General features: G+C 40.8%; 1 protein-coding gene across 1 annotated transcript; it reads left to right on the plus strand.

Annotated features, from left to right (window-relative positions):
• The first annotated feature begins 1777 nt into the window (after positions 1-1777).
• On the plus strand, positions 1778-14683 carry LOC113122506 (uncharacterized). The gene is made up of 6 exons (XM_026293911.2): positions 1778-1882; positions 7027-7112; positions 10486-10768; positions 11760-11905; positions 13495-13777; positions 14093-14683. Exons 1-6 carry the CDS (start codon positions 1845-1847, stop codon positions 14268-14270), a joined length of 1014 nt encoding a protein of 337 aa, XP_026149696.1. The 5' UTR covers positions 1778-1844; the 3' UTR covers positions 14271-14683.
• The last annotated feature ends 469 nt before the right edge of the window (positions 14684-15152 follow it).

Consider the following 15152-nt stretch of genomic DNA (forward strand, 5'->3'; position numbering starts at 1 on the left):
CGACGCACTTTGAGAAAGTGCGGGGAGCCAACAAGTACCCGAACAGCAGGCGGTTGTACTGGTAGCTGGTCCTCTGGAAACAGAAGAATTCCCTGTGTTGGGGAATGATGGGGACATGGAAATATGCGTCCTTCAGATCTATTGACGTGAACCAGTCGCCTCAGTGAATGCACCGCAGGAGCTGGGCCGCCATTAACGTGAAATCTCCTGACCTGCATTGATTTGTTGAGACGCGTCAGATCTAGGACGGGCCTCATCTCTCCCGATTTCTTGGGAACCAGGAAATAATGGGAATAAAATCCACAGGCCACATCCACCGGTGGAACAACAGAAACATCTCCCTTTGATAACAGGACTTGTATGTCTGTTAGCAACGCCTGCGTATGCGCCGACAAGGTGAGGTGACTGTCTATTCCCCCACTGAATGGCGGAGGGAGCCATGCACACTGAAGAGTACGCCCACTGTGGATGAGCTTGTCCATCCAGCAGTCCATCTCGCAATGCCTGCGCCACTCTGGATAAAATCAGAGAGAGGGCAAGCTGTCATGTGGAGCCCCTCTGCTGCTCTCTGTGACAGGCACTGTACGGCTCTCTGCGCTGTCAACGCACCTGGAAGTGGACCAGCGGTAATCCATCGGAACCTTGCCTGAAAGGGACGATGGGACATGCAAATAGCGAGGATGTCTGATTTTCTAGATTTTCCCTATTTTCTTCTAGGGAGTGTGCTGATTGGCATGCTCGCTCAGACTAGACGGCATGTGCTCGGCAGCGTGAGGGCTGCACTGTGTGGGAAATGTGCGTGAAACAGCCACGGCTGCCTTATGATGAACCTCCGCCTTATATATGGGAGCTGAGGACGTGTGAACACTCGGTTCGGGCGAGGGGGGCCCACCCCGGGTGGGCGTAAATGAATTTCTCTTCAGTGCGCAGGCGCGAAGAGGGGATATGACCCATAGCGATAGCCCCGAGGGCTGCGCACCAATGAGACAGAATGCTCAATGTGTGCCTGCTACTATGCCCATAAAATGTGCGACAGTCCATTATTCCTGAAAGGCAAAAAGAAAGAAACATCACAGTTACTATTACATTACTACAGCAACGAGTCAGTGTGTGTGTGTGCAAGGCTTGTTTAAATCTGACTGGACGACCGGAGCGTAAAGCCCGCCACGTTGCAGATAAATGGCTGTGATAGACCTGGCTTTTTTGAGGCCGGAGCAAAAGACTCCCTATGGCAGGGGTCAAGACCCACATTCTTTCGCTAAGAAAGGTGTGGGTCTGGCTGGCCAGACTAGTTGCGGTAAGTCATTGACAACACTACTTTTTAACTACTTTATATGACTGCTCTAACAAACAACACTGCAAAACACATACACACTATCTCACACTCCTACTATCTTACTCATTTACAACGCACCTTTAAGTACTCTTAACCATCACAACTGAATGCCTAGCCTCAAATCTTACCCTAAACCTAACTTGAACCAAATTCTAACCTTAACCAGAAAACCACATTAACCCTAAAAAAAAACACAATCAAAAGTGAGCACTAAGTATATACACAAACACTGACACAAGAAACAACTACAGAGCAGTAGTAGCAGTTGTCTTCTCATACATCTTGTAAATGAGCTGTATTAAACTGCATTTGATCACAGCTTCAGGGAAACATAATATTTGAGACAGGGTGTGACCTGAAAAGATAAACACTTAGCTATTGACATTTGAAGAGGGTGTGGATTGAAATTAAGTAAATGTACTAAAACAACACTTCACCTGTCCAGGGTGTTCATTAATTAAACAGATATCAGTCTGTGGCTCTGTAGTATATAATAACTGTTCTCTGCATGAAAGTAGACCTCCACTTCAACTTGAGAGCGTGCAGGTAGGTCAGATGCAATGATCGGCATGCTATTGGTTTTATTTTTTACCATATGAATTTTTTAACACATAAACTACATATTGGTAACGAGCAGATACAGTAGTAATCTTATATGGGCTATATACTGATAAAACAATAATGTTTTTATTTGTGTACAATTTCAAATATGTGGGTAATAATGTAATTTGAAAATGCCACAATATTAATTCATGGTGGATTAACAAAATAATTCAGACTAAAAGAGGGATGAGCAACAGCTTGACAGGCAACTCAAAAAGATACTATTCGAAGCAATGATAAAGTATTGATTTAATTATGTTAATGCATAGATATATGGTTCATAAGGTACAATAATCATTGCTGTATTTGGCTTACACCAAATAGTTAGTCCATCCTAGTAAGTATTAAAGAGAATTAATTAATCAACCCCTCTTCAGTCTTCCTATGTTAAAGACAGATCTAAATGTGCTTCGGTGATATACTGAAGACTTTGTAACAAGATCTTATGTCTGTGATATGTGTCATTTTCATGTATTTTCACAAACTGTTATAGGTGTGAATAATATTTTACAGGGAAAATAGAGAAGACAACTGCTGTTCTTTGTGTAATAACCAAATATATTTCAAAATCATCAACTGTAATCCAACATAATTTTTTGTGCATTCCTATATTCAGTCAGCACATGCCTATTTAAATTGTCTCCAATGTGACCACTGACTCCTGAAAACAACAAATAGACAAGCATAAATGGAACTAGTATTCAGTAAAAATAACTGAGAAGGAGAATAGAAAGAATAAGTCTGACTTGACACTTATTGAAGTTCCAGGATACAGGTGTAAGTGAATGGACATTTCAAACTGAAATTATATTAAAACCGTTTTTGAAGCAAAATTTGTGCCACAGAAATCTTCACTGTGGTTCCTTCTTAGATGTTTATAAATCCTGGCCAAATCATAATTTAAAAAAGGCACTCCACATAACTTCAAATACCAGGTTATCATATGGTTCAGATATATTTTTTTAAAGTATTCCTGGTAGTTGTTGTCTGTACAGTGCAAACAGGGACTAAAAGCATATACATTATAATTTCTGGGACAAAACAGGTATATTAAGTAGGTACATCAATAATTGAATTGGACTTAAGAAATATAATTGTGTTACTTGCTGTTTTGGTTTCTAATCTCAATCCAAATCCACTGAAGAGTATTTTAATCAAAATGTGAGTGAACCCAGCTGTCCATTAACAGCCTTTTCTACTGAGCTTGTGGTGTAAACCTAAACAACCAAGGAGGAAAAGGAGGTAGCCTTAAAATCCTTAGAAGAAAAATATTTGGAAGATAAAAATCATACAAGTAAATTAGACTAAACTGGCAGCAGTGTTAATTTCGTTGACGAAATATTTCCGTCGACACGTTTTTATTGACGGATTTATTGATGAGACGATAACTAAAAAATTAAGTGATGATTATGTGATGACGAAAACTATAATTAAAATATATTGACATTTTCGTTAACTAATAAAAACGAGAAAAAAATGACGTTTTTGGAAAATATCCAATCAGAATTAATCTTGTAAGACGCGTAAGATGCACGCGCACATTTCAAAAGTAACTGATCCACCTGGCGACGCAGGATGCGCAAGTACACAACATCATCGTGCATACATGTCTGTGTGACTTAAACCATAATGAAATGGCAACAGCTGGGAGAAAACACAGAAAAGACATATGGGTCAGTTTCACATTTGATGTCAAGACAAACCACGTGGAGCAGTTTTTCTTTTACATATTTTGGAGTTGCACTTTTGCGTTAAAGAATGAAGAATGTCATATGCAAGTTATAAACAATGCATATGTAATTTTTGGACTTTTATGAAAAGCCCATATTCCATATGTTTAATGAAACTTGTTTTAGTCAAAAGACAATGACGAAAACTGAATTAAAATCTGCTGTCAAAATTAACACTGACTGGCAGTGACTAAAATACAGTGGGTACGGAAAGTATTCAGACCCCTTTAAATTTTTCACTCTTTGTGTCATTGCAGCCATTTGCCAAAATCAAAAAAGTTCATTTTATTTCTCATTAATGTACACTCAGCACCCCATCTTGACAGAAAAAAACAGAAATGTAGAAATTTTTGCAAATTTATTAAAAAAGAAAAACTGAAATATCACATGGTCATAAGTATTCAGACCCTGTGCTCAGTATTGAGTAGAAGCACCCTTTTGAGCTAGTACAGCCATGAGTCTTCTTGGGAATGATGCAACAAGTTTTTCACACCTGGATTTGGGGATCCTCTGCCATTCTTCCTTGCAGATCCTCTCCAGTTCTGTCAGGTTGGATGGTGAACGTTGGTGGACAGCCATTTTCAGGTCTCTCCAGAGATGCTCAATTGGGTTTAGGTCAGGGCTCTGGCTGGGCCAGTCAATAACGGTCACAGAGTTGTTCCGAAGCTACTCCTTTGTTATTTTAGCTGTGTACTTAGGGTCATTGTCCTGTTGAAAGGTGAACCTTCAGCCCAGTCTGAGGTCCTGAGCACTCTGGAAGAGGTTTTCTTCCAGGATATCTCTGTACTTGGCCGCATTCATCTTTCCTTCAATTGCGACCAGTCGTCCTGCCCCTGCAGCTGAAAAACACCCCCACAACATGATGATCCCACCACCATGTTTCACTGTAGGGATTGTATTGTACAGGCGATGAGCAGTGCCTGGTTTTCTCCACACATACCGCTTAGAATTAACGTCAAAAAGGTCAATCTTGGTCTCATCAGACCAGAGAATCTTATTTCTCACAGTCTGGGAGTCCTTCATGTGTTTTTTGGCAAACTCAATGCAGGCTTTCATGTGTCTTGCACTGAGGAGAGGCTTCCATCGGGCCACTCTGCCATAAAGCCCCGACTGGTGGAGGGCTGCAGTGATAGTTGACTTTGAGGAACTTTCTCCCGTCTCCCTACTGCATCTCTGGAGCTCAGCCACAGTGATCTTTGGGTTCTTCTTTACCTCTCTCACCAAGGCTCTCCTCCCACGATCGCTCAGTTTGGCTGGACGGCCAGGTCTAGGAAGAGTTCTGGTCGTCCCAAACTTTTTCCATTGGAGGATTATGGAGGCCACTGGGCTCTTAGGAACCTTGAGTGCTGCAGAAATTCTTTTGTAACCTTGGCCAGATCTGTGCCTTGCCACAGCTCTGTCTCTGAGCTCCTTGGGCAGTTCCTTCGACCTCGTGATTCTCATTTGCTCTGACATGCACTGTGAGCTGTAAGGTCTTATATAGACAGGTGTGTGCCTTTCCTAATCAAGTCCAATCAGTTTAACCCTCTGGGGTCGACGCACGCGCCGGCGCGTTTTGACGCATCTTTTTCTGATAAGGCCGAAACAAACTTAAATTACTCCGTCAATTCTGATCGTACAGATAAAAGAAGTATATCATTCAAATCTGTAAAGGGTCTAGTTTTAGTGGTATACCATCATAATAACAACAAAACGTTGTGGTTTTTTTAAATAAAGAAAGCCGACAGGGTGCGCTCTCGGACTTTTCTGTCTCTGCCATTTCTCTTCACAGACGCGTAAATAAAACAACCAGAATCTCAGCGAATACTTGGCTCATAAAAATAAGAATTATATGGCTAGAAAGCTTGAAATGTTTTCTTTTGAGTGAAACAATTCAAGTCAAAAACAAATCATCACTTTTTATTTAATCCGTATGAACGTAAGGAGAAGTCCGTTTTTTCCTGTCTCACCTCATTACAGGTAATGCGGTCCCGCCTTGTACACTGTCCACTGTTCACATGTAAATAATCTCAGGTGAACCAGGTAAATATGTGCACGCCCCCGAGAAATGACACAAAATATCAAACTTCATCATAGAATTTACTCACTTTTTCGGCCCGTTTGGATGATGGCGCGTTACGCACGTGAAGCGGCGCTCCTTACATTCCTCACAGAGACAAATAGTTTAGCTTGTCCTCAGAGTAAAAACACTGATTTTAACTCAAATGAGGATCGTTTGCTCCTCATTGTGTTGTATTGTACAGCACTAATCCGTCCCATCTACATTGACTGAAAGGCTCATTATGCGCGCCTTTGTCTGGTCGTTCAGTGCGTCTTTTGTGTTCTCAGGTAAATCACATGACTATTCATCCTCAGACACACCCTCTTGCATATGGCCTTTCTGGACAAAAAGTGTCTTAGAAAATTTAAATCAGTGTATTGTTTACTGTGAATGTGTGAACAAGATGACATTGAAGTAAACACTTTAGCCTACAACATGCTGGTCTCCAAAGTCTTGTGAACCAATGTTCTGTTTGTGTTTTATGGTCTTATTTCAGTGAGTAAAAAATTGTAGTTTTTCACTAGCCATGCATAAACACTTTTTTCTCAAAAACACAATAATGTATAAACTTGAAGCTCACATATTATTGTAGCCAATTTTGTGCTGATTACAGTGTTATTAGACTTTAGACATTAATATGTTTAAAAAACACTGAAAAAAGCACAAATGTCAGGACATGTCAAAATTTGTCCAGGCCCCAAAAACCCCCTCAGACCCCAGAGGGTTAATTAAACACAGCTGGACTCCAATGAAGGAGCAGAACCATCTCAAGGAGGATCAGAAGAAATGGACAGCATGTGAGTTAAATATGAGTGTCACTGCAAAGGGTCTGAATACTTATGACCATGTGATATTTCAGTTTTTCTTTTTCAATAAATTTGCAAAAATTTCTACATTTCTGTTTTTTTCTGTCAAGATGGGGTGCTGAGTGTACATTAATGAGAAATAAAATGAACTTTTTTGATTTTGGCAAATGGCTGCAATGACACAAAGAGTGAAAAATTTAAAGGGGTCTGAATACTTTCCGTACCCACTGTATATATTTGTGTAATGATGAGGTGAATTATAAGCAAACAAACTGGTAAATTTCAACATGCATATATGTATATATATATATATATATATATATATATATATATGAATATAAAAGACTGTGCAGAGTTCTCCTGTGTCTTCAATCTAATCTAATCTTTAAAACAACAAAACTAGGGAAGGGGATTATTTAAAACAGTGTCTGCATAATATGTGTGTATAAGTATATGCATAGGTTATTACATTAAATTTCAGTAACATTTTACTGTTACTGTGTCCCACAGAAAGAGGACAAACTTTCAGCACAGGACGATGTCTCCAGCTGTGGTCCTACTCTGTTTGGCTCTTCTAGGAAAGACATACTCTGTTGGTGAGACTATTAATAATAATAATAATACATTTTATTTCATGGCGCCTTTCAAAGTCTCAAGGTCACCTTACACAGAGAAAAGGAAGCATACAGCATGAAGTACATAGAGTGCATTAAAACAACAGTAACAACAATGCATAAACAGGGCGAGAATGTAAAGGCAAAAGTGTGGAGTATCTAGGAAGTGGGCGAAGTACAGTAAAAGTAAATTGAAATACAGAAACCCAGATGACAGAACAACAAATATGAAACAGTATGAGACAATATGAAATAGGCGGAGGGTGGTAGAATATCACGGGCTGCTTTGAGAAGTTAAGAGAGTTAGGTGGAAAACGCTATACGGAACAGATATGTTTTGAGTGATTATTTAAAAGTTGCTAAGTCCGGAGACGACCGGATGCGATGAGGGAGAATGTTCCAAAGGCGGGGCGCAGTGTGGCTGAAGGATCTAGCACCCATGGTGGCCAGGCGCGCTGTAGGGGTGCAGAGGAGAGTGGAAGTGGAGGAGCGGAGAGTACGAGGCGGAGAATAGATATGAAGTAGTTCAGTGATGTATGGTGGGGCAATAGAGTGGAGGGCTTTGTAGGTGAGGAGGAGGATTTTATAGTTTATACGGAAGGACACAGGGAGCCAGTGAAGTTGTTTAAGGACAGGGGTGATATGATGTGAGGATGGAGTTCTGGTGATGATTCGGGCAGCAGAGTTCTGGACAAGTTGAAGTTTGCGAAGTGATTTGAGAGGTAGACCAGTGAGGAGTGAATTACAGTAATCCAAACGAGAGGTGACAAAGGAATTAATGAGTATGGCCGTGCTATCGGTGGTGAGTGAGGAACGGTTGCGGTTTATGTTACGGAGATGGGAGTAGGCCGACCGGGTAGTGGTATTGATATGCTGAGTGAAGGAGAGAGTACCGTCTAGGATGACACCCAGGCTTTTAACTTGGGGGGAGGGGAGGACAGTATTGTTGTCAATTTGAATGGGGAAGGTGCTGGTTTTAGAAAGGGTGGATCTGGTGCCCATGAGGAGAATTTCAGTTTTGTCAGGGTTGAGTTTCAAAAAGTTATGGGTGAACCAGCATTTGATATTATGTAAGCAGGTAAGGGGGGGGGGTGTAGAAGATGGAGCAGCAGAGAGGTAGAGCTGGGCGTCGTCTGCATAACAGTGGAAATTGATGTTATGTTGCCTAAAGATATTTCCGAGAGGAAGGAAATAAATAATAAAGAGGAGGGGCCCCAGGACAGAGCCCTGAGGCACACCACAACTGACAGTAGAGGGCTGGGAGTGGAGGTTCTGGAGATGGACGGACTGGGTGCGGTCAGAGAGGTAGGAGGTGAACCATGAGAGGATCGAGCCGAGGGAAGCAAGGCGCTGGAGGAGAATATTGTGTGAAATGGTGTCAAAAAGCTGCAGTTAGGTCAAGGAGGATGAGGATGGAGACAAGGCCAGAGTCTGCGGCTACTAGGAGGTCGTTGGTGATTTTGACCAGGGCAGTTTCAGTGCTGTGAAGTTGGCGGAAGCCAGATTGAAAGTGTTCGTATAGGCTATTGGCGGAAAGGTGGGTATGGACCTGGTGGTGAACAACTTTTTCCAGAATTTTGGAGAGGAACGGGAGATTGGAGATAGGGCGGAAGTTGTTAAGGTCGGCAGGATCGAGACCAGGTTTTTTTAGAATTGGTGTGATGATGGCTGTCTTGAGTGATGGGGGTACGATGCCAGAACTGAGGGAAGTGTGAATAATGTGGGTAAGATGAGGAAGGAGAGAGGGGAGACAGAGCTTGACGAGGTTGGTTGGTAGGGGGTCAAGTTTGCAGGTTGAGGGTTTGGATTTGAGGATCAGGGAAGAGATAACCATGGTGGATGGAATGATAAAACTCGAAAGCAGGGAGGATACTCATAGACAGGGAAGGGTACAGTGGAGGCAGTTCGCAGTGTCACAGATGGGGGGAAATTGCTGGTGTATATTTTCAATTTTTGATGAGAAGAAATCCAGGAAGTTATTGCACAAGGTGGTGGAGAGTGAGGGGAAGAGAGGAGTATTGGGAGGGCCCAATAAATTTTTCACAGTGGAGAAGAGGGAACGCGTGGAGCCAGAGGCGGATACAATAAGAGAGGCATAGAAGTCAGATTTTGTTTGAGTAATGGTTTGCTTGTACTTCAGTATGTGGTTTAGGTATAAGTCCTTGTGGGTGGATGAACCGGTTTTTTTGAAGAGACGTTCAAGGCGACGGGCTTGGGTTTTGAGGAGGCGGAGTTTGGGTGTGTACCATGGAGCAGAGTGCGTAAAGGATACAGATCTAGTTTTGAGTGGGGTGAAGGTGTTGAATAGATTTCGTAGCTCACGGTTGAAATTGGATAACATGTTGGAGAGGGACGGTGTGTAATTAGTACATGAAAGGTTTTTGAGAGCAGCAGTGAAGGAGGGGAGGTCGATGTTCTTTAAGTTACGGAAGGTGATGGTGCGGGAGAGGTGGGTTTTGAAGAGAGGTAGTTTGGAGTTAAAGCAGACTAGTTTGTGGTCGGAGAAGAAGGTGTCGAGGGTAGAACATGACTGAGCTGTGATGCCAGAGCAGCAGACTAAGTCAAGGGTGTGGCCTAGAGAATGTGTTGGGGAGGTGATGTATTGTTGGAGCCCAAAGCTGTCCAGACAGGAAATGAAGTCTTTTGTTGTGGTGTTGTTGGGATTGTTGAAGGGGATGTTAAAATCACCAAGAAGAATTATGTTGGCTGACAGAGAGATGAGGTCAGCTAAGAGGTCAGACAGTTCGTCCAGGAAGGTCGGGTTAGGTTTTGGTGGGCGGTAGATAGTGGCCAAGAAGGTTGGTGTGTGACCATGAATATGTGCTATGAGAGCTTCAAAGGACTGGAAGGTGATAGTGGGGTGGATGGATATTTTGTATTTAAGGTTGTACAGTATGGCGAGGCCGCCACCGCGTCCCGAGAGGCGTGGATGGGTGAGATATGTGAAACCAGGAGGAATAGATTGATTAAGTTCAGTGAAGTCGTTGGGCTGCTGCCAGGTTTCAGTTAAGCACAGGATGTCGAGATTGTGTTTAAGAATAATGTCAAAGATGAGGGATGCTTTTTTTTTTTTTATTCTTGTAATTGGTTCAAGAAAACAGTTTTAATTTAAATATGTAACAGATGAGAAAATAATAATGAGAAACAGCTGATATACATGTTTAAATTCTACCTAAAAAACCAAGAAAGGTAACTCTTAGTACAAAGTAGTACAAAGATAGGTAGTTACCACAGGGTTAAACCAAATATTCACTGCATGTTACACAGTGGGTTTGGTCAAATCAAGAAATGTAAAGCTTGGTTTGCATACATTACATAACTTTTTTTTAGTAACAAATTTTACAACTTCATGCAGAAACTAATATTGCCAGGGGAGGAAAAGTGACTCAGTCTTCACTGTTTGGACCTGGTGTCCCTGAAAGAGCCATTGATGGAAATCGTGCCAACACCTGGGAAAAGAAATCCTGCACTCACACAGAAAAGGAACAAAATCCATGGTGGAGACTGGACCTGCAGAAGATGTATAAGGTCAATACTGTCACCATCACCAACAGAAAAGACTGTTGTCATGAAAGGCTCAATGGTGCTGAGATCCACATTGGAAACTCCCTCAATGATGATGGCAACTCTAATCCCAGGTAAAAGTCTTTAAACTCATGTAATGTGTTGCATTACAGGTTAAACGAAATTAGGCCATTGGTTACTAGTGTTATGTTGATGTCAAAATTATGACTTTGAAACCAATACCTGCCTATTCATTTCAATACCACTACTGAAATGATACCGTGAAAAAAACTAAACTATCAGGAAAACTCACAGAAGAATAGATGACCGAACATGAAGCTTAATAAACACAAAACAAACAAAGAAAGATTTTGACTATTTCAGTGGAGAATGTGAAAAGAGGCAATAAAATAAGAGTGAATTATGTTAATCACAATGACAGCTAAAAAGTTAAATTAGAGCTTAATTTCCTCATCAAACTCTTATGGTGTGATAGATAACATTTCATTTGACTTAGGAAATGGTATCTATCACATTCACTAATCACTACCACGGGACGTTTAACCTACATATATATCAGGTAATGTAATAAAAAGTCTTATTACATGCAAACACGCAGTCCATTTAGTCTCCATCTGGTTGTTACTGTAAATGTAAATATCACGATAACATCCTGTACTTCATGGTGCTTAATGTTTTATTATTTTTGTTTAAGAAATAATTGTCTGTCATTCCTTCCCTCAACACACAATAATCGGCAAAGGGAGGCAAACAGTTTCACTGGTGAGACTTTCAGCAGTGTATGTAACTTAGGGGACAACTTGCATTTGGCAAATTATTTTCCCACTGGTTTGTGTTGCAACCAGAAGTTATGTCTGTAATAGTTTCAACTTTGAGCCATCAACTTTGTTTTCAATGCAGTTTAATGTACTGGCTTTTTCATTTACCTTCATTTTTTTTCTTACTAGGTTACCTATAGCCCTATAGGTAATTTCTGGCAAGAATCAATATTTTCCCATATCAGCGTTATCAGTATCCAATGACAACTAACTTTGAGTTCTACTTCTACAAAAGCTCCAGTTTCTGTAGAGGAACATTGTTATATTTTAATTTCTTTCCCTTCAGATGTGCTGTGATCTCATCTATCCCAGCTGGAACCTCCAAAACCTTTGAGTGCAATGGAATGGAAGGACGATATGTAAACATTGTGATTCCTGGAAGACAAGAATACCTGACACTGTGTGAGGTGGAAGTTACTGGTCAGCTTTCAGGTAACAGTCAACTAGTAATAGGTAGCATTTAGCATGTCCAGTACATCATTTTTCACATACACTCACAGAAAGGGTTTCTTTAGTGGGTTTTGTCAAATAAAGACATACAGTGGGTACAGAAAGTATTCAGACCCCTTTCAATTTTTCACTCTTTGTGTCATTGCAGCCATTTGCCAAAATCAAAAAAGTTCATTTTATTTCTCATTAATGTACACTCAGCACCCCATCTTGACAGAAAAAAACAGAAATGTAGAAATTTTTGCAAATTTATTACAAAAGAAAAACTGAAATATCACATGGTCATAAGTATTCAGACCCTTTGCAGTGACACTCATATTTAACTCACATGCTGTCCATTTCTTCTGATCCTCCTTGAGATGGTTCTGCTCCTTCATTGGAGTCCAGCTGTGTTTAATTAAACTGATTGGACTTGATTAGGAAAGGCACACACCTGTCTATATAAGACCTTACAGCTCACAGTGCATGTCAGAGCAAATGAGAATCATGAGGTCGAAGGAACTGCCCAAGAACCCAAAGATCACTGTGGCTGAGCTCCAGAGATGCAGTAGGGAGATGGGAGAAAGTTCCACAAAGTCAACTATCACTGCAGCCCTCCACCAGTCGGGGCTTTATGGTAGAGTGGCCTGACGGAAGCCTCTACTCAGTGCAAGACACATGAAAGCCTGCATAGAGTTTGCCAAAAAACACATGAAGGACTCCCAGACTATGAGAAATAAGATTCTCTGGTCTGATGAGACCAAGATTGAACTTTTTGGCATTAATTCTAAGCGGTATGTGTGGAGAAAACCAGGCACTGCTCATCACCTGCCCAATACAATCCCTACAGTGAAACATGGTGGTGGGAGCATCATGTTGTGGGGGTGTTTTTCAGCTGCAGGGGCAGGACGACTGGTTGCAATTGAAGGAAAGATGAATGCGGCCAAGTACAGAGATATCCTGGAAGAAAACCTCTTCCAGAGTGCTCAGGACCTCAGACTGGGCCGAAGGTTCACCATTCAACAGGACAATGACCCTAAGCACACAGCTAAAATAACAAAGGAGTGGCTTCGGAACAACTCTGTGACCGTTCTTGACTGGCCCAGCCAGAGCCCTGACCTAAACCCAATTGAGCATCTCTGGAGAGACCTGAAAATGGCTGTTCACCAACGTTCACCATCCAACCTGACAGAACTGGAGAGGATCTGCAAGGAAGAATGGCAGAGGATCCCCAAATCCAGGTGTGAAAAACTTGTTGCATCATTCCCAAGAAGACTCATGTCTGTACTAGCTCAAAAGGGTGCTTCTACTCAATACTGAGCACAGGGTCTGAATACTTATGACCATGTGATATTTCAGTTTTTCTTTTTTAATAAATTTGCAGAAATTTCTACATTTCTGTTTTTTTCTGTCAAGATGGGGTGCTGAGTGTACATTAATGAGAAATAAAATGAACTTTTTTGATTTTGGCAAATGGCTGCAATGACACAAAGAGTGAAAAATTTAAAGGGGTCTGAATACTTTCCGTACCCACTGTATATTGGGGGCTTCAGCAATAGATCTTCAGTAATACATTTTACAACTTCATCCAGAAACTAATATTGCCAGGGGAGGAAAAGTGACTCAGTCTTCACTGTTTGGGCCTGGTGTCCCTGAAAGAGCTATTGATGGAAATCGTGCCAGCACCTGGGAAGAGAAATCCTGCACTCACACAGAAAAGGAACAAGATCCATGGTGGAGACTGGACCTCCAGAAGACGTATAAGGTCAATACTGTCACCATCACCAACAGAAAAGACTGTTGTCATGAAAGGCTCAATGGTGCTGAGATCCACATTGGAAAGTCCCTCAATGACAATGGCAACTCTAATCCCAGGTAAAAGCACTTTAAATCAGATTATGTGTGAATTTATTAGAAATTATGTCATTTATAAGAAATTAGTCCATTAGATATCTTTATTTAAAAGACATTTTAAAAATGATTTAAAGAAAATAATCAATGTCAAAATATTGTCTTGTGCTACATATTTAACACTGGTCAGTTATAGAAAATTAGTCCAGTAAATATCTATAATTTCCACACAAGCTCATATTCTTTCCTACAATGGCCTCATCAATATCCAGTTACAACTATTCTCGATCTCTGCATGGTGTATTAATGTAACATTTGCTTTTGTTTCTCTGTGTTCAGATGTGCTGTGATCTCATCTATCCCAGCTGGAACCTCCAAAACCTTTGAGTGTAATGGAATGGAAGGACGATATGTAAACATTGTGATTCCTGGAAGACAAGAATACCTGACACTGTGTGAGGTGGAAGTTACTGGGACAGAATCAGATGATTCCTCTGAGTTCGAGCCTTGTGGCTAAGTGAAACATTAGCTCAAAGTCATATGCTAATATCTTGTTAATTTTAATCCTGCTTTATCCCTGTTTCTGCTTATTTTCTTTCAATATGTTTAGAATTGGTAAGACTGTCAAAATTCATTACGGTCTGTTTGACAGTTTCTGCTGATATACAATACACAGCAATTCAGAACATATTTTGTCTGCATTTTTTTTTCTACTGAAATATATGCCTGGATGACACTGACGTCACCGAAGTCACTAAAAAAATAATAAATCCTGTATTACTTTTAGATTTCAGTCTGATTTAAAATTAACCCTGTAGTCAGACCTAAAAGTCAATATATGCAATAATGTTTGTTGAAAATGGCTTGATTTAACCCGATGTCTATAACCTATTGCATCACATTGAAATAAAGGCTTTACCCTCCAGTCAACTGAAATGTTTTTAAATTGAAAAATGTTGATCTCTGCTTCTAGTATTTAAGCATTTATTTAAAGATTTAATGTGTCGCCTATACAGCAACCTATTAGTATGAATAGAATATAGCATTCATAAATACAGTATGTTGTCATTAGTGGTCTATTAAAACTACAGGGAGTGCTTTGCCTTTATCGGAGGCTGCCATATTTCCACAGTAGCCCAGGAAGAACAAACAAAACACTGGCTCTAGACAGGAAATCACATTTTGTTTTAGAGATGATAGCCACTGTACTTCCAACTCTATATCTCTTTTGTCTGTCTGCACAGTGCCCAGTTCACCACTGTATTAGAGTACCAATATCTCTATTTCAGGCCTATTCTACCATCAGACATTTCTACCATCAGATATGACACAGCACCCATCAGGCAATGTCACAGACAGCAATACTTCTCATTTGTATGCTTCTCTCTATCTAGAGTGG

The sequence above is a fragment of the Mastacembelus armatus genome, chromosome 16 (assembly GCF_900324485.2).
Source record: "Mastacembelus armatus chromosome 16, fMasArm1.2, whole genome shotgun sequence".
NCBI classification, from domain to species: domain Eukaryota; kingdom Metazoa; phylum Chordata; class Actinopteri; order Synbranchiformes; family Mastacembelidae; genus Mastacembelus; species Mastacembelus armatus.